This window comes from Chlorocebus sabaeus, chromosome 25, assembly GCF_047675955.1.
Source record: "Chlorocebus sabaeus isolate Y175 chromosome 25, mChlSab1.0.hap1, whole genome shotgun sequence".
Lineage (NCBI taxonomy): Eukaryota > Metazoa > Chordata > Mammalia > Primates > Cercopithecidae > Chlorocebus > Chlorocebus sabaeus.
The window spans coordinates 68,270,978-68,297,585 of NC_132928.1; the positions used below are offsets into that span (position 1 = coordinate 68,270,978).

A 26,608-nucleotide genomic window follows, 5' to 3' on the forward strand; every position below is an offset into this window, starting at 1 on the left:
GCCCAGGCTGTGCACCTTTGCTGGTCATGGGAAACGTTGGATGTTATTTGATTCTGGAGGAAACCATTGGGGCTTTTCAGCAGTGCCTGATGTCTGTTTTATGCTTTGGAAAGGTCCGTGTGGTTGCTGGGCAGAGGGTGGCCAGGAGGTGACACTATGGTGAAACTATGGTACGAGTGTCCCCTCTACTTTTGGAGCCAGAAACAAGGGTCCTGTGAGCACTGTTGGAGTAGCCCAGGCCAGAGATGTGATGCAGTCATGCACCTGTAACAGTGTTTCGGTCGGTGACAGCAGCCCCTTAAGATGATAATACCGTGTGTTTACTCTACCTTTTCTATGTTTAGATACACAAATACTTACCATTGTGTTGCAGTTTCCTCCAGTGTTCAGGACAGTCACCTGCTCTACACGTTTGTAGCCTGGAAGCAATAGGCTGTACCACGTAGCCTAGGTGTACATTAAGAATACACCATCTAGGTTTGTGTAAATACACTCTTATGATGTTCGCGCAATGACGAAATCGCCTAAGAATGCATTTTTCAGATTGTGTCCCTGTCATTAAGCAGCACCTGGCTGTACCTGGAGCAGGTGTGTAGCAGTGGAGATGGGGTCAGATCCAGCTCCATGGTGAGGCAGGCAGTTTTTTGCTAATAGGGTGGCAGAGAGAAGGGAGGTAGAGCAGGGAATTAATTTAGGGTGATGCCCAGGAGCTTTGTTACACAACTGTGCTGGCGTGCTGCCCCTACTGAAATAGGGAAAGCCTTGGGGTAGGTGTGGGTGTGGGGATTGCTAGCTTATCTTTTGTCTAGTTTTTTTCTTGAGACAGTCTTGCTCTGTTGCCCAGGCTGGAGTGCAATGGTGCGATCTCAACTCACTGCAATCTCCACTTCCCGGGTTCAAGAGATTCTCCTGTCTCAGCCTCCCGAGTAACTGGGATTACAGGCATGTGCCACCATGCCCAACTAATTTTTGTATTTTTAATAGAGACGGGATTTTACCATGTTGGCCAGGCTGGTCTCAGACTCCTGACCTCAGGTGATCTGCACACCTTGGCCTCCCAAAGTGCTGGGATTAGAGACATGAGCCACCGTGCCCAGCCATTTTTAAACTTTTTTTTTTTTTTTTTTTTTTTTTTTTGAGACAGTTTCAATCTCATTGCCCACACTGGAGTACAGTGGTGCGATCTCAGCTCGCTGTAACCTCCGCCTCCTGGATTCAAGTGATTCTTCTGCCTCAGCCTCCTGCGTAGCAGGGATTACAGGCATGTGCCACCACACCCAGCAAATTTTGTATTTTTAGTAGTGACAAGAGTTCTCCATGTTGCCCAAACTGGTCTTGAACTCCTGACCTCAGGTGATCCGCCCACCTCGGCCACCCAAATTGCTGGGATTACAGGCGTGAGCCAACGTGCCTGGCCATGTTTAAACTTCTTAAAAGTACAGCTTATACAATATACCTATTATACAGAAGTCAGAGTTTTAGGACAGGGAATCTGATTTCTGAGAAAACTTTAATAGAAGCCAAAATAACAAATAATGCTTCTGACCAAATTATCTTCTCTCAAAAAGTTTGTTTCTTCACAAATGTTGAAACTTCATTTTTGTTCTTTATTAAAAACAAAAATATGATCTTACACAATAAGCTTTACAAAATCAAACAAAAACGTGGATATATGTGCTTTTTCCTGGGGCAGCATGAGATTCTTTATATAACGTCTCGGACACCCCACACCAAAGCCTCCCAGCAAACAGTGGGATTTCAGAAAACAGTACGTTAAAGTACTCAAGACATTGCACTCTTTGTTAGAAGAGAAAGTTTTTCAATTGTATTTTGCAGCCCAGGAGCCTATATTCTCAAGATTTGGAAAAGAAGCTGACCCAGGGTTTCATTATTTTGGGGCAGCATGGATCTGATTAAAAAGCCCTGCTGTTGACCTTCAGCCAGGCTGCCCTTTACCTCTGTCGACTCATCTGAAAAATAAAGACTTGGAATTATATGACTGTATTTCTGAGGTCTCTTTCCAGCTGCAAGTTCTCTTAATCTCCTATATAGGTTGACTATCTTTTATCCAAAATGCTTGAGACCAGAAATATTTTGGATTTTCGATTTTTTCAGAATATGGAATATATATATGTATATATAATGAGATATCTTGGGGGTGGGACCTAAGTCAAAATACAAAATTTGTTTGTTTTATGTAGACCTTATACACATAGCCTGAAGTTAATTTAATACGTTTCATAATTTTGTGCATGAAACAAAGTTTGTGTACATTAAACCATCAGAAAGCAAAGGCGTCACTGTGCCCGCCCCCTGGGTTCATCTTGCCTGCTGCCCAGGTGGAGCTGACTTACCAAGATGGGAATTGCAATAGAGAAAGAGTTTAATTCACACAGAGCTAGCTAAGTGGGAGACTGGTGTTTTATTACTTAAGTCAATCTCCCCCAAAATTCAGAGGCTAGGGTTTTTCAAGGGTAATCTGGAGGGAGGTGGGGACTAGGGAGTGGGTGCTGCTGATTGGATGGGGTGCAATCACAGGGGTGTGGAAAATGGTCCTTGTGCTCGCGGAGTCTGCTTCTGGATGGATGGGTCCACAGGACCAGCTGGAGATCTGGATGGAGTCATCAGAAGTGCAGAAGCCTGAAAAGACATCACAAAAGGCCAATCTTAGGTTCTGCAATGGTGATGTTATCTGCAGGAGTAATTGGGGAAGTTGCACATCTGTGGCTGATTTGTTAGTCCAACAGAGGCAGTCTGGTACCCAGACAAAAAGAGGGTTTGTTTGGGGAAAGAACTGTTACCATCTTTGTTTTAAAGTTAAACTATAAACTAAGTTTCTCCCAAAGTTAGTTCTGCCTGTGCCCAGGAATGAACAAGGGCAGTTTAGACGTTAGAAGTTAGATGGAGTCAGTCAGGTCAGATCCCTTAAACTGTCAATTTTGTCATTGTTACATTTTTTGCAAAGGCAGTTTCGTCACTATCTCATGTTGGTGCTCAAAAAGTTTTGGATGTTAGGGCATTTTGGATTAGGGATGCCCAACTTGTAATATATGACATTTAATGTATAATATTTCGCTACCTAAATACTTGCAAATACCTGCAATAACAAGGAGGGCCTGGATAAAAGTGAGTCTCCCTAGGTGTCACTGTATCTGCAGCACTGAGACTGTTTGGTGTAGATACCAAATAAATACCTGAGTGAACCAATAAATACATGAATAAAAGGAACTAGCACTGAGTAGCACGTGGAGGTCATTCTTTGAGGCTGCCTGGTTATCCTTTTCTATTATGAAGACAGGAAAGAATTGCTTTGCGTTTAGGAATTCTTAAGTGACTTACACTTCACAACTTGAGTGATTTGAAAACAGTGTGACCAGAGTTCATAAAACCTTTAAGCCATTAAGGCTGAAAGGAACCTAGGACATTCTGGAATCAAATCCTTTCATTTCCCTGTTGGGGAAATCCAGGTGCCAGATGTTACAAGTATTTAAGTTAATAACTGGTTAAAAACTGACTAGGCATAAGTTAAGGCTGAGGTCACTTAGCAAGACCCCAAAACCTCACTAACAGTATTTAGTGTCTCTTCTGAGAAATGATATATATGATCCAGCATCCCCCAACACTTTAAATGCTCATTGCTGTATCTGTATATTTTTTAACAGAGAGAAAGTAAAAATTCATCAGTCTCATCGCCAAACCAGTTGTGCCATAACGCTCTCATAATTTGATGAATTTGTCTGTCAGTATCTATTTTTCTTGTTTGCGCACTGGCTCTCCTGCCTCTACACACATATCCACTATGTGCAATTCTGCAAACTATTTTATTTTCCCACAAATCCACAACATCATTTATGTCAACATGTAAGATGCACACTTGTGTTTTAGTGGTCACAGAATATTTCATTTGATTCCTTCCTCATATTTAGTCATACAGTTTCTCTTTTTTTTTTTTTTTTTTGCTATTATAAACAAAGCGGAAGTGAGCATATTTTCACATGTATATTTCATTCCTAATTGATTGTTTCCTTGAGAGAAATTTCTAGAAGTAGAGCTGCTGGGTCAGAGAATAGGTGCATTCATATTTTCTTATCTGTGTTGAAAGGCATTGTAGATAATAGTCCATATTCCACTTCCTAAAATGAGAAAGTATATATATCACCTTAGATATAGGCCCCGTACAGAAATTATTTTAATAATGGTATCTCAGATCAGTTGAAAGGTTTGCCATTTTAAGGAATTATTTTAAAAGGCAAGCATTGCCTCCTTACTGTATTTATTTTGGAAGAACACGGTGCCTTCTCTATGGGATTCTTAAGGAGGGCTGGCTGTAGCCTGAAGTGGGAGCCTACCTTGTAGCTGAGACCAGAATATGGAGGCAAAGAGGTTTGTTGTGTGCCTGCTACTTCATGGAAGCTTTAAGATAATTCTTGGCAGGATGCGCTGCTGATACCTATGCAGATGATAGCCTTTAACGCATGTCAGACACTCAAGAGTAGCTTGTCCCAGGGGCTTTATTTATGGCAAATCACGGTTCTCTCCATGAGATTTAAGTACATGGTTTTCTTCCCTTCTAGAAAAGCCAGCTGGGCGTGGTGGCTCACACCTGTAATCCTAGGACTTTGGGAAGCTGAGGCAGGTGGATCACGAGGTCAATATATTGAGACCATCCGGGCCAACATGGTGAAACCCAGTCTCTTCTAAAAATACAAAATTTAGCTGGGTGTGGTGGCATGTGCCTGTAGTCGCAGCTACTCAGGAAGCTGAGACAGGAGAATCGCTTGAACCCGGGAGGCAGAGGTTTCAGTGAGCCGAGATCATGCCATTGCATTCCAGCCTGGCAGCAAGAGCAAGACTCCGTCTCAAAAAATAAAAGCCCACTGCACACAGACACGGGGCGTGGAACTACCGCCCCTTCCTGTCACTGTTTCTAGTGCAAACATGGCAGTCCTTGCCGCTCAGCCCTGCAGAAAAGAAAGTGATTTTCCCAGGAACTCTTATGTAGTCTGAACTTTTCCACAGAGCTGTCTGGTAGTGTCGTAGCCATGGTGGAGAAGGCCATGGGGCCTGGAATCTCCTTGCTGTGCTCTGCGGCCCCAGGCTCTGTGGACACGTGATGCGAGAGTTTTTAAAGAGTGACTTTCTTTTGTCCTTCATGATACAGCCCCCAGTCCCTCCTTTAAAATAACAGCTTGTGCTGTAATTTCAACTCTGCCTTTTGCCCTTTGACCATCTGTGTGACAAGAAAGCCATTCCAGTGGTTCAGTAAGCACCGGCTGACGCTGGCTCCCCACAGATCCAGCTCAAGGTGCTGGTGGGGACAGCCCGCCCTCTGCTGTGTGCCGTGATCCCAGCTGGAGCTGCTGCACATCCAGAGGGAGCCGCCTCAGTCACACTCCAGCAGACAGGTGCAAATGGAGTGATGCAGACAGAAAGAAAGCAAATCACACCTCAAGATTTATTTTCTTTCTAGAAACACCCGCCGGGCAGCAGAGGTCTGGATGGATGAATACAAAAATTTCTATTATGCAGCAGTGCCTTCCGCTAGAAACGTTCCTTATGGAAAGTAAGTGGCAGTTCTGCGTTCTCACAATTACTGGGGATTCTTGGGGTGCGGGGGTGGGAGGTAAGGGACTGCCATCAGGGTTGAGGACAGCTACCCAGGTACCAAGGCGGGAAGGGGTTGTGGGCACAGGAGCGTGGGCAATCCACACCACACCACCTGCCCCAACCCCGATCTCCTCAGCAGATTTTCAAGTTTGATGTAGAAAGCCCGTCTATTCTTAAAATTTATAAAGGAATCTTATTTCCCTCTTCTCCAGTATTCAGAGCAGATTGGAGCTTAGGAAGAAACTTAGCTGCAAGCCTTTCAAATGGTACCTTGAAAATGTCTATCCAGAGTTAAGGTAAGTCCCCAGGGATGTGGGGTTTCACTTTGTAAGGGCTTAGAAGCCAGTAAGGCCAGAGAAGCAGCAGAGGGGAAATGGAGGTGGTGCTGCAGGCATGAGACTGGGCACCTGGGCCCCAGTGAGAGTCTGTGGTCTCACCCCGTGGCGTGGACCTGAGAATCTCTTCCCAAGTTGGCCTGCTGCTCTCTCCGTCCTGCAGAGCTGCCCTCCCATGCTTCAGAGTCCCAGAGGCAGTCCCTGGGCCTCACCTTGGTTTTGGCTTGTTCTCCATTGGCAAGGTGATGGGCTGGGTGACCCGGAGGACTGGTGTCTGACAGGCTTTTTGAGTGTCTGGGAGCAGTCTCCAGCCTCCGCAAGTGTGCGCTGTCTGCGGCCAGCCCTCGATCCCCCATGCCGGGCGCCTTTGCCCGCCTCTGATCTGCTGCGCTCACCCTTGCCGCTCCTGTGGGCCAGCAGGTAATGGCCCCAACAAGGCTCCGAGCGTGGGGACCTGCCCACGTGCCTCCCTCCTCCCAGCTGGCTTAATCACGTGTGAGACAGGAGTAGTAATGCCGCTGCCCTGCGTCCCTCCGGAGGATTCATGGCAGAAACACCTCTCCGAGCATTATTTCCACACCCGGCCTCTTGTTTTAAGCGAATACGAGCTCCCATCTGGAGGGACCCGCTGATAACCTCCTGAGAAGACCTGTGGATCCGCTGGGGTGGAGGAGCCACCTGCACTTCGTCTTCTTAAAGGACTGTCAGGCAGGTCGTGCCTTAATGCGGCACATTCCTTATTCTGAATATTCCCAGAGCATTTTACTGCGGCTCACATATCTCCAGCACAGTGCCTGCGAACGCAAGACTTGCCACCATTATCTTTCCGCTAACGGCTCCCTTGTCATGGAGATTTGTTGGACAGTTAGGTAATGCAGCCTCTCCGTGTTGCTCCTGTTGGCTCACTTGGCTCTTTGGAACCATTTTCTCTGCTTTTCAAGTAACATGTCAGGCGCCAGGTGGCCCATGCCCCCTAGGAGGAGAACAGGAGAGAACACAGCGTCCTTCTCCCTCGGATCCCTGCCGCGCAGGACGGCTTTTGCAGGGATTAAGAGCAGCAGTGGTCACCAGTGGGAAACCGCTGATCATCAACTCCGTCAGCCGAAGCGGGGCTTCACTTCAGTGGATTTTAACCCAACTATGCTACTCACTTTGCTTTTTCAGTCGCAGTGGGCTGCAGTTTCTCACAGAGGTCACCCATGGTTTGTAGTGACACTGGGCCCTGCACCCACTGAAGACCACACCTGAGCACCATCCCAGCTGGCAAATCTGATTCCCCTCCCTGTGGGGGGTGAGGGAGACACCAGCCTCTTGTTGTGTGTAATATCACTGCCATTTACTGAGTGCTTCCTACGAGCCAGGCACCGGGCCGCGTGCTTTACACGAAATGTTTTATGTAACGCTTGCAGCAGATCTGGGTAGCCCGTAGCCTACGAAAGGGCAAATCGAGCTTCAGAGAAAGGGAGTCTTGCCTGAAAGCCAGCACCTGGCAGAGGTGGGCTGAGGTTCGGATCTGGTTCTCAAGCATGTTGTTCTTCCTCGTGGCTGTGGCTTTGTTCGCATCAGGCCACCTGACAAGTCTACTCACCTTTCCTGTCTTGACTGGATAAAGGTCAGATTGTACGTGTATTGGAAAGTTCAAGGCAACAGGATCTGGCCACATTGATTTTCTAAATGACTTCCAATAAGACTAACATTGAAGAGTATCAGGAGCTTTTCCTTCCTTTCCAAAAAAAAAAAAAAAAAGACCTGATATAGAATATAAAGAATACTTCTCCAACATACAGTCTTAAATGTTGGAAGTCCAGAGCCGGGGAGAAATGCCGTGTCCCTGACACACACTGCCTGTGGTAGGAAGGGGCACGGTGCCTGGCCACTGGGTCTTTCTCTTGTTCCTGTCACCTGTCATGAAACTGCTGAGCAAAGGGGATGGTGGACGGGAGCTGGTGGTCATGTGCAATTAAGCAGGTGATTCTCACCTTGTTTTTCAGGGTTCCAGACCATCAGGATATAGCTTTTGGGGCCTTGCAGCAGGGAACTAACTGCCTCGACACTTTGGGACACTTTGCTGATGGTGTGGTTGGAGTTTATGAATGTCACAATGCTGGGGGAAACCAGGTATGTGCATGGGGAAGCCAGGTCACCTGCAGGCCCAGAGAGAGCAGGAGTCGGGGGTCCTGAGGTTAGAAGTCCTGGCTACCACCTTTCTCCTGGGATGAGTGATGTCTTTGAGGAAGCGCCTGGCTCCTGCTGGCCACAGGCCCAGGGCCAGATAGGATGTCACACACTTTGATGCATCAGCTCTGTCATCAGCTTCGGAGCAGGCTCTGCTGCAGTGGCAAGGGTGCACTGGTCACAGTTGCTGGTTGCAGGGCCTTGGGCTTCTTCCTGCCAGCTCTGTCCTCTCAGCCATGTGCACTCAACCCCAAAGCACCCATTCTGCCTCTGTGTCTGGCCCCAGAATATGATGTCTACACCAGCCTGGTATCCCTACGTAACAGATTCTTAACTGTGGGCACTAAGGCAGCTGCTAGTTACAGCCCCTGCCTGTTAGATAATAATAGCTTTAGATAAAAGATATTCAGTATTAATTGCTTCAGTTGCACACATACACACCTTTTCCTAGAGGCATAAAATCTCACAACTGCCAGGCGCGGTGGCTCATGCCTGTAATCCCAACACTTTGGGAGGCTGAGGTGGTTGGATCACCTGAGGTCAGGAGTTCAAGACCAGCCTGGCCAACATGGTGAAACCCATCTCTACTAAAAATACAAAAAATTAGCCAGGCATGGTGGTGGGCATCTGTAATCCCAGCTACTCGAGAGGCTGAGGCAGGAGAATTGCTTGAACCTGGGAGGCGGAGGTTGCTATGAGCTGAGATCGCACCATTGCATTCCAGCCGGGGCTACAAGAGCAAAAAAGTATCTCAAAAAAAAAAAAAAAAAAACCAAACAAACAACCTACCTTCTCTTCTCCTGTCATCGCAAAGGAGAGACAAAAATGAAGGCTTGATGGGTCCAGCTGAGACTTTGGATTCTAAAAACACTTTTCCCATGAGATAATAATAGGGATTGGGTGAAAATCCTGTGTCCTCTTACCCCCTTCCTGAAAACTTGCCTGGCACTGGGAGAGCCTGCAGTTTTTAAAAAGGCAGGTTAACTCCGTGTATGTATCCTGAATGTATTGATTTCTTAACTTTCTTTAACTGGAAGTAGTTTTGAAAGGGGGCATGTGCTTTTGTGTAAAGCTGGGTGTGCCTCCCAAGTGAGTGTCCAGGCAGACTGCAATCCACAAATACCTTGACTCCTTTCTTCACTTGGTGATGTGGTTTTAGCAGTTACTTGCAGTGGCCTGGACATCCTAAATTAGAAGAGAGAGAGGAACCTGCCTGCCTGGGGCTTGACTGGGCCAGTACCCGGCCAGCATGGGCATGGGGCAGGTAGCCAGGGCCTGGCCCAGGTTCCCCTAAATCCTCAGCCCTTAAATAGAAGATATTTGGCTTTGATGAGTCAGAAAAATAAGAGACAGCCTCATTTTCTCATGTGGTTTTGGTGGAGTTGATCCTGGATTCTCCATATCAGCATCAGCAGTCTCGATGGTTTGGAATAGCTAAATGTGATGCTGTGTTTGGGAAAGAGCCAGTGGGTCAGGTTTGCTGACAGGTATGAGTGTGCTTCCAGTGCCTGTGCACGTGTGTCACACACACACACACACACAATAGCACATACGCTCATCACGTTCTCACACAACAGCTCTCTTCTCATGATTCCTGGGCTCAGTCCCCCTCTCTTCCTTATGCACACGCACCTAGACTCATGTGCTGCTTCTTTCTTCTTTTTCTCTGTTACTCAAATGCAGAGCTTGTTTTGCTCTCTGTTTCCTATACATGACTTCATATCAGTGATCTCTGTCCTTTTGAGAGATACTGTTGGAGGGTTTTCTACTTGGCGGTACTATTTTGTTAGAGAAAGGGATTAGGAGGTAAACAAAGCAATCCCTCGCCTCCTCACAGTGGAGGAGCCACTGTGGGTTATGAAACAGAGGAGGCACCTGCTCACCTCTGTGCTGTCCGAGTGGCTGCACCTCCTGTTATTCCTGTTGCCCTTACCTCCATGTTTAATCATGGGCTTCCCTCTGCCGCATGGCAGGACTGCATGCCATTCCCAGGCTCCCAGGCCCTGGCGTCTGTGTGCAGCCTCTGGGCTGTGAGGACACTCCCGGGGAGCAGGCTTCAGGTGTGGGTGCACACACAAGCCAGCCTTTGGCTGTAGCCTGATGGACCAGTTTTAGGTATTTCACACTGTAGCAGCTGAGCCCCCCTGGGTACTCATCACAGGCCCCACCAATGTCAGGAGTCACCTGGAGGGAGGAACCCCTACAGAGGGAGGGAAGGACAAAGAGAGTGGAAGACAAAGCGGGTAAAAGGAGGAGGAGCCAGCTGGTATTGGCGGGGTGGGCAGAGGCGGAAGGGAAGGTGCCGTCTCCACTGTGACCGTGCTTCTGTGTCTTTGTAGCCCCTCCTTCCAAGACCCTGCCGTTAACTGTGTTCTCAGTCACTGCTGGGAAGTGGGGGCCCAAGGGACTCACTCAGAGGTGATGGAGGGCGCTGTGCGGTGCTGTTGTGGCTCCTGTTGTGGTCCAGGTGTGATTGGAGGAGGCGTCTCGCAGGCTGTGTTCCTTCTACACTGATCACAGCGTGTTTTCACGGTTTGGGCTTCATTCTTGAGATCTGGAAAGCAGTGAGCTTGGAGAGAGATGTTTTATGTGTTTCCATCTAGAACTTAGTGAAAATCCACCAAAACGCCCTCAGAAAAGCGGAGCTCCGTGAGGAAGGGGGAAGTGCTGGTTCTCATTCTCAGCAAGCTGGGTTTCGTCTAAACCAGACAGACGGTGCTGCAGGGCTTGGTCGGTCACACAGCATTAATGCAGACTGCACCAAACACAGACATGTAGATAATTCGTGTGGGGCTGGGTGAAGCTTACCTCTGGTCTGTGGATGACAAAATGGATGACGTGCCCACCCAGGTTCCGTACTGTCTGGGTGCTGGGCCTCTTGTGATCTCTGGCCAGCCTCACTTCCGTGTTTAATCACTGGAGTTCCCGCTGTCACTCTGCAATGTTCTAATGATTCACGGAAGGTTGGAGAGGTCACTCCTTTCTGAGTCGGCGCCTCTGCTGGAAAGCGACACACACACCTTACGCTACAGCACATTAAACAGAAGCGTGTGTCCAGGCCCCAGCCGAGAGAGTTGGTCATCAGAGTCTCTGGCCCCAGCTTCATCCCCTATGCGTCAGGCTCTGTGACTGGCTCACCCCACCGCCAGCATTGCTCCTTAATTACTGCACAGCTGGTAACACGAGACAGTCCGGGCCCTGTGGAGGCAGCAGGTCTACGGGAACCAAAGACTTGTGCAGCTGCTGCCTGTGACCCTCCTCACCTGCCCTCAGGAGGACAGCCTGTGTCTCGCCTTCAGGGCTGTGGCCCTCGCCGCCCCCCCCACCCCGTCCTGCCCAGTAGAGGGTCTCCAGGATTCCTCGCTGCACGGTGGGGGCACTGAGCAGAGGGCACAGTGCTGAGGGCAGCCACAGCACAGACCTTTGACACAGAGCACCCGTTCCTCACCTCTGCACGAACTTCAGGGATCAGTGAAGGGCTGTGCCAAGGAATCAACAAGATTGGATCTGCAGGGTGCTTCTCCCACTCTGCTTTTGCTTTTCCTTTTTGCTAACGGTACAGCCATTACTGTTCTCACACGCGAGCTTTCCCTTCATTTCCAGCAGTAAGTGGTGACTCCCTGCCCGCTCTCAGTCCCTCTCCAATGGCCACATCCTGGAATTGCTCAGATAACCTTTTTTTTTTTTTTTTTTGAGATGGAGTTTGGCTGTGTTGCCCAGGCTGGAGTGCAGTGGTGCAATCTCGGCTTACTGCCACCTCCGCCTCCCAGGTTCAAGCCATTCTCCTGCCTCAGCCTCTCAAGTAGCAGGGATTACAGGCACGTGCCACCACACCTGGCTAATTTTTGTATGTTTAGTAGAGACAGGATTCCACTATGTTGGCCAGGCTGGTCTCGAACTCTTGACCTCAAGTGATCCACATGCCTCGACCTCCCAGAGTGCTGGGGTTACAGGCGTGAGCCACCACACCCAGCCTGCCCAGAGAACTTCTACTAAATGCTGATGCCAGTTGCTGTGCCCAGAGAGCCTGATCTAATTTGTCTAGGGTCAGAGGGCACCACCAGATCTTTAAGAGCTACCAAGTGATTCTAAATGAGGATTTGGCCTGGTGCAGTGGCACACACCTGTAATTTCAGCACTTTAAGAGGCCAAGGCAGGAGGATTGCTTGAGGCCAGGAGTTCAAGACCAGGCTGAACAACATAGGGAAGCTCCATCTTTACCAAAAAAAAAAAGAAAAAAATTAGCCAGGTGTAATGGCCTGTACCTGTAGTCCAAGCTACTCAGGATGCTGAGACAGGAGGATTGCTAAAGCCCCGGAGGTCGAGGCTGTAGTGAGCTGTGATTGCACCACTGCACTCCAGCCTGAATGGCAGAGTGAGACTGTGCTTCTAAAATAATATAAATTAGGGCCAGGCACGGTGGCTCATGCCTGTGATCCCAGCACTTTGAGAGGCCGAGATGGGCAAATCATGAGGTCTAGAGTTCGAGACCAGCCTGGTCAACATGGTGAAACTCTGTCTGTACTAAAAATACAAAAGATTGGCTGGGCATGGTGGTGGGCACCTGTAATCCCAGCTACTTGGGAAGCTGAGGCAAGAGAATCGCTTGAACCAGGGAGGTGGAGGTTGCAGTGAGCCGAGATTGCACCACTACACTCCAGCCTGGGTGACGGTGTGAGATTCTGTCTCAAAAAAATAAATAAATAAAAATTTTTAAAAATGGGAGTTGAGGAGCAGGGGTTTTCTAGTGGAAAGATGAACACATCAGCAGATACCATGTGACGTGAGACGGTAGGATGACATGATGCATGTTGGTGCATGTTACAGCCTCAGCTTGGGAGCACCTTACTCCCTGGGCTACTATCTAATCAGTGCTTTCCAGTAGAACCATGTGCTGTGAGGGGGATGCTCCACATCTGCCATTCAGTATATCAGCCACATTGTGGCAACTGGGCACTTGAAATATGACTAGTGTGAATTACAAGTTTAATTTCATTTCATTCTGGTGAATTTAAATGTAAATGGCCCCGTGTGCCCTGTAGCTAGCACATTAGACAGTGTGGCTCAGATGTTCCAGCTCACAAACCCACTGCGCGTGAGTCCTCTCTGAACCGACAGAAAGTGATGCTTTTTTGCATAGCATGTGACACGGATGAGAAACGAGAGGGTAAGTAATATCTCCCAACTGAAAATAGGGCCTGGTGCTTTGGAAGAGTGAGGTTTGTTATCTGGTTTCCTGCTGAACCTTGGCAGACACACAGGAAATGAGAAAATGAATGGCCATGCCTTTTAAGAGTGGCAGCTCAAAAAAGCATTTCTTAAATATTTATGAACTTTATTTTACAAATTCAGATAATTGAAATGCAACAGAAGAACAAAACGGCAACCAGCTCTGTTGTTTGCCCAGCTGAATTAGTTTTTCTGGAATCCTGTGTAAAGTCTGCTTTACAGTAATTAAGCACACAATAGCAAGGAGGTTAGAGAAACATTCAGACATGATCTTTAACTGGGTGTCAGCAGACCATCCAGCACCTGCCAACACCTGCTGCCAAGGACAGTCCGGAACCCTTCTCCATACCAGCGTTGTCCCCCTTACTCAGGACTCTCCTCTTCATCGTGAGTGGGCGTCTCTGTGTGCCACAGTTTCACATGTCCTGGTGGTGTCCCTGGCACCTGTGAGTGCAGGGACAGAACAATGTGCTTCTTTCTGGCCCTCTCCATCCTGAACGCCATCTGCATATGGGAAATACCCACGGCTTCCTCTCTACACTCCACGCCTTCCATACTCTGTGACCCAGTGAATAGGAAAAAAACAAGCTGCTTTTCCTCCTTTATACTCTCACCAAACTTCTCACCTCTGATACCAGCCATGTGGGCGTTTCCCCCCACACCAAGCAATTCTCCAATTCTCTGCAGACACTGAGTGTCCTACCTGTCAATTCAGTTCTGACACTGCCTACCCAGAGTTAGCATAGACCCCATGGGTTAAAGGCTTCCTCCCACAAGATGCTCCTACTTCAGATGCCAGTCACAAGTCCCAAGTTGTCACCTGCTGTCTGACTTTAACTCAGGGCTCCCACAACCTCACCTTGAATTCATTCATTTTCAAGAACAGTTCATAGAACTCGGGGAAACGGTTGACTTCCTGGTTTACCTGTTTATTAGGAAAGACTGAAACCCAGGAGCAGCTGGATGGGAGAGATGCATAGCGCACGGTGTGGAGCTGGGGTGTCGGAGCTTCCATGCCCTCTCCAGGTGTGCCCTCTCCAGGTGTACTCTCTCCAGTGTGCCCTCTCCGGGTGTGCCCTCTCCAGGTGTGCCCTCTCTGGGTGTGCCCTCTCCAGGTGTGCCCTCTCCAGTGTGCCCTCTCCAGTGTGCCCTCTCCAGGTGTGCCCTCTCCAGGTGTACTCTCTCCGGGTGTGCCCTCTCCGGGTGTGCCCTCTCCAGGTGTGCCCTCTCCGGGTGTGCTGCTCTCCCAGCGCCTCCGCATGTCCAGCAGCCACATCCCGGAGTGCAGGGACTTTGACGGAGGCCTCATCACATGGGCATGATCTCCAGCTCCTCTCCCCTTCCGAGAGGATGGGGTGGCGGGAGACTGACAGTTTCAAGCTTCTCAGCATAACCGGGTCTTTCTGGTGACCAGCCCCATCCAGGAGCCCATTAGAGTTGCTTCATTAGAACAAAAGACACTCCCATCACCCAAGAAATTCCAAGGGATTAGGAGCTGTCTGTCAGGAACCGGAGTCAAAGACCAAACACTAGAATGAAAGACGGTCTGAAAACCCCTGTGGCTCAGGAAATGGCAAGGGTTTTAGGAGCCTTGTGATTGTGCCAGAAACCAGGGGCAGAGACCAAATAATTATGTTTATGGTGTTATACTGTCCTAGAGGATGGGTGATGTGGAGTGCCTGTGGGTGCTTAGAAGAGCTGGCTGGAACTCACCCATGTTGAATGACAACATCATAGAATGTTGGAATTCGACTCAAAGTCGGGTGGCCTTCCCCAAAGAATGTGGCTGGCAGGAGTGGGTGGGTCAGGGCTCCCTCCACACCATGTTTGGGATGCCACAGTGCACAGGCCAAGCAGGTGCTTCTACTCTAGGACTCTTCAGAGCCTTTAATAGACTGAATTTCCAAGAGATAAACGCAACACATCTGTTTCCCAAATTTATTTGACCTAGAATCCGTTTTTCCTAGAATTCCTCATGGAGTAGAATGTGAGGAACACAAATTAAGAGGTGAGAAAATGAAAGACCCGGGAAGTGAGCAGGCTTGCCCAAGCCTCCCTCCCTGTTAGGGGAGAAGGAAGTCTTCAGACAGGTGAAGGTCTCTTCACTGATTCCTAGATGGGCATCCGTGCCTTTGCATCCCCTCTGCTGATGCTGAGGGCTGGAGATGGCGCACCCCGCCACTGGTTATGTAAGGTCTGAATGCTGGAATCTTTAGGGTGTGGTTTGGTTTTGTTTTGTTTTGTGACAGGGTCTCGGTCTGTCATCCAGGCTAGAATGCAGTGGCACAATCACAGTTCACTGCAGCCTCAGCCTCCCAGGTTCAAGCGATCCTTCCACCTCAGCCTCCCAAGTAGCTGGGACCACAGATGTGCACTGCCACACCCAGTCAACTTATTTTTTATTTTTAGTACAAGGTCTCGCCATGTTGCCTAGGCTGATCTCGAACTCCTGACCTCAAGCAGTTCTCCCGCCTTGGCTCCCGAAGTGCTGGGATTATAGGCCTGAGCCACCTCACCCAGCTGTATCGTCAGCTTTTAATGTTTTTCTAACGACGGACTATTGGTTCCAACATGATGTAGGTACTAGGCAGTGAGGCTTCTTTAAACACTGTTTGTTCCTTGCCTTACTCTGTTTCCAAGAACCAAGAAAAAAGAAAAACAGTGTCTTCATAGCACATAATAGTTACAGAATACATGTATTTGTGTGCCTTTCATTTTCCCCACTAGAAAGTGAGCCTGGCTGTGTGACAGCGCCTGTGTCATGCAGGTGTGCAGCAGGTGGTCATGGGACAGACCGATGGAAAGACAGACAGACGGAGGGAGGGGAGGGCCACCGCAGCGTGCCGGGGCTTAGAATGGAAGGGGATGGAAGCGGATAGTGAGTCCCTGTGGGGTTTTAAGCTGGAAAGGGCCTTGCTGCCTCTGGATATTAGGGGGTGTTCATCCCTTTGAGTGGGACAAGTGGAGAGTGATGGTCAGAAGCCCAGTCCCTGCTGTGGCCCTGCCCAGAACAGGTTCTGGCCTCCTCTGCCACCTGGGACCATGTCTTGTTTAGTATCCAAAATGGTTGTCCTCTCACCCTGTCGCAGCCTATAACTTGTGTGTGTTTATACGTATATATGTGTTTCTGTTTGTTAACATCACGGGCTTGTGATTTAAACACTCTCTAGCTCAGTTTTCTCATCTGTGAAATGAGAATAATAGTAGCCCTCATGGAGCTGTTGTATAAAGGGCTGAAAATAATGCCTGGCACATAGCACCTAATTAAATTTAGCTGTAATGTGTGCGGAGAAATGCATAGATCTATTCCTCCAGTTTTCAGAGGGCTTCATGAGCATCCATAGATCAATTAGCATTCACTCAGGAGGCTATACGTGATATATTTTGCTTCAGTATGCAATGTGTTATTTACTACAGTCCACATTCATCAATGCTGTTTGCAGGCCATACCTGCATGAGGGCAGAGTCATCCCAAAATAGCATGGGTAGACCAGTTGCCGCCTGTCTACCTGGTGTATAACCAAGCTTGTGCCACAGTTTTTACAGTTCGCATTGAATTATAGAAAAATGAACAAGGCAGTCTAACTTGTATTTGGGGCTAAAATAGTTAATAGTTTTATTTTAGTTACTGAGGTCCTCAAAGCACTTCTGCACATCACTCAGCCAACTGACTGCTCAATTGTGAGGTTCTCCCACATCTCTGGTGTTATAAATTTGCCCTTAGCAAAAAGTAATTATTTCGTTCTCAGGTGGCTCAGGGGTTCTGAATCTAAGCTCCTCACCCTGACCCTTTTCCTTTTGGAGCCCTCATTGGTGCCCCTTCTTTCCTTTCACAGCCCTGTGCATAGCACGCCTCTGACTTCTAGTTTTGTGTTCCAGGAATGGGCCTTGACGAAGGAGAAGTCGGTGAAGCACATGGATTTGTGCCTTACTGTGGTGGACCGGGCACCGGGCTCTCTTATAAAGCTGCAGGGCTGCCGAGAAAATGACAGCAGACAGGTACGGCTTGCAAGCACCCGTGGGTGCCCATGATTAACCAGGGCAGCCACAGCCTGCGCCCTCTTGCTCTGCGCAGCCTCACAAAGCATCCATCTCTGCGTGTATTTAGGTGTTCTTTTGCATCACTGTGAATAATGTCTAGCTGCCCTATTGGACTTAAGCCACAAGCCTACTGTTGCTTATTTCTGATTATGTTCTCATTCTCTTCCCTATGCCACTGAAAATTTTAAAGAGAAATTATCTATTTTTGTTTAATCATCAAATACTTTTTTCCATTTAAATTTACAGAAATTCTAAATGATTAATGTTCAAATGGATAGTACTCGATACATAATGCAAGTGTGTGTCTGTATGTGTGTGCATATATATACACACATATATACACATATACACGCCACATATATACATATATAGATACCACATAATACACATATGCACACCACATATACATATATGCACACATACATATATACACACCACATATATACATATACATGCCACATATGCATATATACACACTATATACATATATACGCACTATATATGTATATATACACATATACACACCACATATATATACGCCACATACATATATACATGCCACATATATACACATATAAACACATACACATATACACATGCCACATATACATATATACATGCCACATATATACATATACATGCCACATATATACATATATACAAACACCACATACACATATATACACCACATATATATACATGCCACATATATATACATATGTACAAACCACATATACATGCCACATGTATGCATATATACATATATGCATGCCACATATATACATATATGCCACATATATACATGCCACATATATACACATATAAACACATATATACATGCCACATATATATACATGCCACAAATATACAAACACCACATATACATATATACACGCCACATATATATACACGCCACATATATATACATGCTGTATATGTACATATATACACACACCACATATATACATATATACACGCCACATATACATACATGCCACCTATATGTACATAACACCACAGATATACATACATACCACATATATACATATACATAGTACTACCAATATATACATATATATACATGTCACATATACATATATACATGCCACATGTATACACATATATATACACACACATACACATATAAACACAGTTTCTTTAAACATTTCAGAACAGACTTTCTACCTGCCTTGTAAGCTGGTTTTCTCTGACATATTCCCTTGTGGCAGCTTGTGGGCACACCGTTTCTCAAGGCATGGGGTAACAGTGTTAAGAATGGGAATGCAAGCACAAAAGGTCGTCCTAGCATGCCCATACTTGGAATGCCTGCTCCTGTTCTTACAGTTGGTCCTTAGAGATAGATGGGATGTAGGGAAACTGAGGCTCAGAGCCTACTGGAGCCAAGAGCCTAAGCCAGCTTCTAGTCCAACCCTAATTTCACAGCACAGAAAGCTGAGGCTCAGAAAGTCATTGCCTCCAACCTAGAGTCATCTGGGAAGACCAGGCCAGGACCGAGTCCCCTGTTCAGACCCCAGTTGTCAGGGAGATGCTTGCAGAGGGCCCTCTTTCACCTGTCTGTCTCCAAAGCCCTGCGCCAGCTCTGGGTGCTCCTCCTTCCCTGCTCTGCGGAGTCCCAGATTCCTGGCAGCGGGAGCCCCTCTGTAGGGTTCTGGTCATAATCCACATCTCTAGATGTCCATCTGTATTGATAACTTGATACCAAAATGTGTAAGGGAGTGCCTGTTAAACAAGAGAAGGCTACCATTGCTTGGACCCAAACCACCTAGAAACTGCCTCCCTCACTGGCCCCTCAAGAGGAAGCTCCTCGAGGGCAAGGCTGGCATCTGCTGAGCCAAGTACTGGGTGAGTCTCAAACACATTCCCCTGGGATGTAACGGAGCAGAGCTGTCTGGATGTAATGGATTGATAAAGTGATGACTTTATGGCACCTTTTTAAAAAACAAATGGTTACTTCAATATTGCTTAATTTCAAGAACTGACAGGTGTTTCTGCCTCAGTCCCAGTTTTGGGGAACCGTAACTGACATGCCTTAGGACCTTCGTGAAGCATGAGAAGACCTATCAGTAAGAAGTTTTTCTGGATGTATGGCGTGTCTAAATGGGGATCTGTTAGGTTTTCAACCCCAAGACTCAGGCTATTATAGAGGATGTGGGGGCCATTTCAGTAGGGTCTGGCTACCTTGAAAATCTGTGCTGCACCCCCGCCACCACAGTCCCATCAGACAGACATCAGAGCCCACAAGGCCACCTGTGCGAGACGGAGCTGGGGTTTGGTTATTGTTTTTCTACGGTTCTTCATTTAGCTGATGATTTGACACATGACAGGCAGTCCCTCCAGTGGCCAGAATCAGATTCCGTTCATTCCGAATTCTTTGTTGAGAAGATTCCTGGCCGCTCAGAGTGACAGGGCGGCCTCAATACACACTTTACATGATAATGGAGAAAAACAGCATGAGGGGTGATTGACAGAAACGAGGGAGTGGGAAATGAAAGAGGAAATGATGGGCACTTAGCAAAAGCCTCCCCTGGCTCCTCTGATTGCGCTGTCTTTCCCTGTTGGCAAGAACTCCAGGTGAGCAGGTGGATGGAAATAAGGAAGGCAGGGTCCAGGTGACAACATCCTTGTGGTGGTTCACACAGGTCGGGTCCCCACACTGGGCTCCTCTGCTTGCACCGGCTCTTCCCTGCCTCACTCACTGGCCCCTGGAGAGGAAGCTCCTTACAAATTTTATCTTGGAGCTGAACTGGCTTTGCAGTTGGAATATTTGGTTTCCAGGCACGTCCATGTTTTCGTATTATGTGCATATTTGCAGAGTCAAAGAGGGAAAGGGTGGCAAGAGTGAGAAAATTTAATTCTGCAATGTCAAAAGGATTTGCAAAAAATACTTAGGTGAAGGAGCTTTAGTGCACAGAGTATAAAAAATTAATTAGAACCACAGACTTCATTATTTGAAACAAGAGCTTTGGGGAGGAAAAAAATGGTTACTTTTTGTTTTTTAAGAACAAACATTAGAGATTTTTAAATGGGGATTTTTCTTTTCTTTTTTAAGAGGATCTCGCTCTGTTGCTTGAGACTGGAGTGCAGGGGTGGGTATGACCATAGCTCACTGCAGCCTCAAACTCCTGTGCTCAAGCGATCCTCCCACCTCAGCCTGCAAGGAGCTAGGACAACAGGCATGCCCTGCTAATTTTTTACAAAAATGTTTGTAGAGGTGAATTCTTGCTATGTTGCCCGGGCTGGTCTTGAACTCCTGACCTCAAGCTATCTTCCTGCCTCAGCCTCCCTCCCAAAGTGCTGGGATTACTGGCGTGAGCTGCCCGCACTCAGGCTGAAAGGGGTATTTATGTTACTTGGTATAAACAGGGCTCCTCAGATTTCCTTCAGGCTGGGTTGTGTGCTTTGATTTCTGGCTTGGTTGGTGGGTAACGGGTGCGTGGGTTGAGTTTGGTTGTTTGCTTGATTTGAGTGTTAGTAAAGAGGCATCGTACCCTATACTTTACAAGCGGCATGTTCGGAACTCAGCAAACACTGGTCCCCGCCATACAGAGCACCAGGGGCCTCAAGGGTAGCAGAGACAAGTTTCTCATATCCACCAAGGAGCTTGCACACCAGTAGAGAACAGACTGCATAGAAATAGGCTTCTCAACCCTATGTTCTGTTCACACAAGCATCTCTCTTCCTGACATGTGGCCTGACATGGTTCCTCTGGCTGCCCCAAGCAGAAAGCCCTAAGTGGGAGCATGGAGGTGCCCAGACTAAGGCCTCCAGGCAGGGCTGCTTCCCAGCAGCCAGGGGAGGAGCTGGCTCTGCTTTGTGTGGATCTCTTCTTGGGGTGAACCATCACTGGATCAAGCTTTCTTATGAAGGCATGCAAATTCCCCTACATCAAATCCCTGTGTTAATGACGAAGGGGTGGGTGCCCAGAGTGCTGGGGCTCAGAGGAGGGGACACCCACAGAAAGGTTGGGGCAAGAGAGGTTCTGAGTTTTGATCCAAGGCAGAGAATACATTTCCTTCCTGGGCCCCCAGCAGCAGCACAAGGCCCTGAATTCACACAGATCTGTTTGTACTCCTTTGCTTGGGGCCACACTCTAAGGCATTCTCCTGTGTCTTGCAGAAATGGGAACAGATCGAGGGCAACTCCAAGCTGAGGCACGTGGGCAGCAACCTGTGCCTGGACAGTCGCACGGCCAAGAGCGGGGGCCTGAGCGTGGAGGTGTGCGGCCCAGCCCTCTCGCAGCAGTGGAAGTTCTCGCTCAACCTGCAGCAGTAGGAGGGCCCGGGAGGCCCTGCCGTCCTGTCTCCTGCACCATCGGGTGGCGTCTGGTGATCACATTATTGATTATGTTTCTTAAACTTTCCGCGAAACTAATATACCTCAGTATTCCATCATGGTCTGAAAGTCGAACTTCGGCAAGGCACGGACGACTGTGCAGACACAACAGCGGCAAGAAGCGAGAACTGCCCTCCCCCTCCTCTCGGTGCAGCCCAGCTGGGCCCCCTTCCCCAGGCCGGAGCGCCCCTCTTCCTTCCAGCTTTCACTTCCGCCGGCTCCGCAACTGTGTGACATCCAGCAACAGCCGACCGGGGAGGGTAGAAGAAGCAACTGAACAGACACATGCGAGCTGAGGGCAGGGCGGGAGGAGGGGGCACACACGCCCGGGGGAGCGAGGAGAACTCTTGAAATCTCCATTTTCGATCCCATCGAAATCACGTATGGTTTCCACAATGCCGAGTCGTGTCACGTGGCAGGTTTACGTCCATAGCCCCTCTCTCTGCTCCTCCATTCCCAAGTGTCTTCCTGGTCCAGACTCCCCTCCACCTGATGTACTTGCTATCTCTGAGGATGAAGTTTTCTAAGGTGGGACGCTAAATATAAAGCTATATAGAGAAAGAATGTACGGTCAGTTCCCTATGGTTTCTGTAGGAAGAATGTATGGTCAGTTCCCTATGGTTTCTGTAGAAAGAATGTACGGTCAGTTCCCTATGGTTTCTGTAGATCATCATCATCTTGTAAATTCCCCACAAAGCCGTTCGCAGCTTCCGGGAGAAGGGGCCAGAGCCCGGTGGGGCCAGGTTCTCACGGAGGGAGGAAGTGGCCTTTGTCCCCTGGAGCCTGATCAGCCAGTTGGTGCTACTGCTGTGGCCAGCTGGGGGGGCTTCCTCCAGACCACCGGCCTCGGCCCCGGCATCCCTGTTGGGTGTCAGTCAGCCTGAGAGTCACTACTGTGCATCAGAATCCACTTTGTGTGCTGTGTGTATCTGTGAACCTGGAGGGGTTACTTATTTTGACAGATATCACTTTGGGTCTTTTTACATTAAATTTCTTTTCTCTAAGGAATATAAACAACACCCCATAGCTCCCGATGTGAGCCAGCGATACTGCTGCCCCCTGGCGACAGGGCAGACCAATGATGCCAGGCAGCTGTCACACGCTAGCATTGGCCTCATTGTGATCTCAACCCTGCATGCTGGGCCTTCAGAATTAATGGCCAGCAGTGTCAGGAATGAGCCTCTCAGCCTGGGCACAGGCCTGGCTCACAGTCCTGCACACCTGCTGGCCTGGGGAGCTCCAGCCAGGCAGGGAGTCCTGCCCTGCCCGCAGCCTCCTCCCACACCCCACCTGGCCAACGTGACTGCTTCAGGGGGCTTTGGGGAAAGAATTAGGAAAGGTCAGAACCAAACAATACCTGCTCATTTACACTGAGGATTCAGGGCAGGAGACAAGAGCCTTGGGGTCCTGTTAAACCACAGACAGTTATGAACCAAAAGTCGTAACAGGGAGTGCCTGGCGTCTGCCTGGGTGCTCGGGAATGTTCCTCGTCACCCTGCCACTCTGTGGTTGGTGCCCTGCTTCCTCCTGCACTCCCGGCCGCCTTCTCCAGCACCGCACACACAGATGCTCAGTCTCAGAGAGGCTGGCACGGCCTGGCAGTCTGAGAAAAGCATCCGATAGGCACACCAGCAGGCCCCTCGGAGGGAGGGACAGCGGCGGCCTTGGAGTTAGGAGCCGCCCTGGGAGGTTGTGCCGGTGCCATGCTCCTCCCTGTGTCTTGTATGAAAGAGGCCACTGTGTGTCTTCCTCCCCGGCAGGAGCCCCATGGGTGTGCACTGTAGGACAGCGGCCCGGAGGTAGAAGGGGGGGCCGCTGGAGGGCTGCCCTATAGGTCTCTTCCCGCCTCCCCTGCCATGGAACCAGATGTGTCCTGAGTGGGCAGTGTGGCCCCACGCCGGAGTAACTCCGCACGCTTTTGTCTTTCACAGTGGGCTCTTTGGGGGAGCCTGAGGAAAACCCCCTTAGGTACCTGTGCGAGGCTGTGGAATGCAGGCCAGAGCAGGACATGCTTAGCCCCCAGCACCCAGGTGCTTTTGTCAGACCCTGTCATCTGCGAGCTACTACTGCTGTTAGGAGGGGAAAAAAAGTGGATGAATCTGGCTCGTTTTAAAATCAAGTTTTTTGATTAATCCTTTGCCCCCACACCTTCACCCTGCCCGCACCCCCAGGTCCTTTCAGCCTTCGTGTCATCAGATTTGTCTACCCAGGCCCTTGTGCGGCCATGCCCTGGGGGCAGCGTCCTGTCCCTGAGCTGGGGGGTGGCTTTGGATGGTCCGGGCGTCAAGAGCAGAGGTGGGCTGGGGAGGGGTCCTTTGCGGTGAGCTATGTTTACATGACACAGTGTGCCAAAGTGACTTACTGTGGTTGCGTTATTTTTTAGTCATCGGGACTATCCCACCCTCCCACTCCTGTTTTTAAAACTCAGAATTCTTTCCTAAGGGCCCTTCGAGCAAAGCGTGCCGAAGTGAGTTGTCTTCTCTGTGGTGGTCCTTTCTTACGTCTTCATAAAAGCTCAGATGATGGTATCTGTGAGTATGTTTTGCAAATTCAAAATATAGTTTGGTAATTTTTTTTTCCAGTTGATTTTTAAAAAGAACTGCTGTACAGAGCTTGTACTTTGTCCATTTTATAGATGGAAACCATCCTTGAAAATTGTTTAACTTAAATAAAAAGAGAAGATACTTTCTAGATACTGCGCTTTGCTGGCCAGAGTCTGTCCTAGCGTGTGAGGGCTGGGTGGGGTGGGTGTGGGGACTGGGATTGGGGTCAGCCTTCTGCAGCTCCTGCTCAGTGGCCGTTTCTTATCACCCTTTGCAGATGTGCTTTTATTGCTGTGCCCTTTGGTTGGGTATTCTTATTTGTAATACTAATCATTATCATTTGTGGAGTGTTTTATGATGTGCCAGGCACCCAGCCAAGCCCTTAAATACATTTGCATTTTACAGCCACAGGGGAAGCTAGTGAGGGAAGTTGCTAGCCTGCTCAAGGTCAGGTCCTTCCTGTGTACCTGCCTGGAACCTGCCCCTTAGCACTCGAACCCAGACCCTGTGCTTCATACCAGGGAGGCAAATATTTTTACAGTTTTTCAAGTAGTTAAGATTTATAGACTTGTTTACCAGTTACCTGGGGCTCTCCAGTTCCATCCAAGCCTCTCTCAGTTTCTTCAGATACTATTTATTTATTTATTTTTATTTTATTTATTTTTTTGAGATGGAGTCTTGCTCTGTCGCCTAGGCTGGAGTGTGGTGTTGCAATCTCAGCTCACTGCAACCTCCATCTCAGTGACTCCAGCGATTCTCCTGCCTCAGCCTCCCAAGTAGCTGGGATTATAGGCACTCACCACCATGCCTGGCTAATGTTTTGAATTTTTAGTATAGATGAGGTTTCACCATGTTGGCCAGGCTGGTCCTAAACTCCTGACCTCAAGTGATCTGCCAGCTTCGACCTCCCAAAATGCTGGGATTACAGGCATGAGCCACCGCACCCAGCCTTTTGTTATCTTTTAAATTCCTACATCTGAGCCAGGCCACAGTAGTGTGTGCCTGTAATCCCAGCTATTCAGGAGGCTGAGGTAGGAGGATCATTTGAGCCCAGGAGTTCAAGACCAGCCTGGGCAACGAAGCAAGATTCCCATCTCAACAACAGAAACAAAAATACCTACATTTGAACAGCCCCACAAGGGTTCAAGGAAACATAACCTTGACCAATTATTTAGCAATTTTTTTTGTTTGTTTTTTTCATGACAGAGTCTCACTTTGTCACCCAGGCTGGAGTGCAGTGGTACGATCTTGGCTCACTGCAACCTCTGCCTCCCGGGTTCAAGTGATTCTCCTACCTCAGCCTCCCGAGTAGCTGGGATTACAGGCCCCCACCACCACACCTGGCTACTTTTTTGTATTTTTAGTAGAGACGGGGTTTCACCATGTTGCCCAGGCTGGACTCAAACTCCTGACCTGAAGTGATCCACCCACCTCGGCCTCCCAAAGTACTGAGATTACAGGCATGAGCCACTGTGCCCGGCCCAATTATTTAGCAATTTTGATTGAGATTGGGGTGAGGTAGGAGGTTGATCACTGGCAGGACTGGCCCAAATGAATGTCTGAAGCCTTCTAGAGACCACATGTAATCCATTTTCTTTCCTTTTATTATTTGGACACTAAAAATTTGCTGCCATTTGAGAAAACTACAGTAACTCTCGGCATCGTTTTGTAGCACCCACCGGAGCTCCCTAGGGATCCCGTGCGTGGTTCCTGCTCTGATAACAGGGAGAGGTTTATTTATTCGGTAACTATTCGTTGAAAAACTGTTGTGCTGATAGTCCCAAAGAAGACCTAGGGTGAGGAGGAAACATGTTAAATGTTGACAAATAGGACATGCCAAATGCAGGCTCTCGGGGCAGTGAAGGTAGGGGGTGGTCCACCCTTGTTGGAGCCATGTCTCGAAGGTTCTGTGGAATTGGGACTTGGCGAGGGAGAGCGTTGCCGGCAGGGGCGCAGCGTCTGAGAGGTCCCAGCACCGGGACATAGCAGCAAGACCCCCTGATGGGCACAGCACAGGAGGAAGAAGACAGACTGGCAGGCGGGCCCGTGCGTGAGCATTGTGAATGCTGGGGAAGGCTCTGGGGGCGGGGAATGGCAGGAATTCCTGACTGGAGCAGAAAGGGTCAGGCTTGCAACGCTTTTCAGGATGAAATACCCAACCCAACTCAGCAATTGGATTCTGCAGTATAACTTCACATTGTCAAGAATGTTCAGCCAGAAAAATAAAATGCCTCTGACACACTCTTCTGTTCATGGACTTAACCTACAGAAGGAAGAAAAAACTCTCTTCTCAGCAGTTCTTGCCTATTTCTCAGCAATCTCCTA

General features: G+C 48.6%; 1 protein-coding gene across 1 annotated transcript in view; it reads left to right on the forward strand.

Annotated features, from left to right (window-relative positions):
* The window catches only part of GALNT2 (polypeptide N-acetylgalactosaminyltransferase 2), a 218,113-nt gene extending 193,680 nt beyond the window's left edge, over window positions 1-24,433 (forward strand). The window contains exons 12-16 of the mRNA XM_007989762.3: window positions 5,471-5,563; window positions 5,820-5,903; window positions 7,934-8,060; window positions 17,226-17,345; window positions 21,525-24,433. Of these exons, the coding sequence (XP_007987953.2) occupies window positions 5,471-5,563; window positions 5,820-5,903; window positions 7,934-8,060; window positions 17,226-17,345; window positions 21,525-21,680 (580 nt within the window). The 3' untranslated portion in view covers window positions 21,681-24,433. The remainder of the gene's footprint in view (window positions 1-5,470; window positions 5,564-5,819; window positions 5,904-7,933; window positions 8,061-17,225; window positions 17,346-21,524) is intronic.
* The last annotated feature ends 2,175 nt before the right edge of the window (window positions 24,434-26,608 follow it).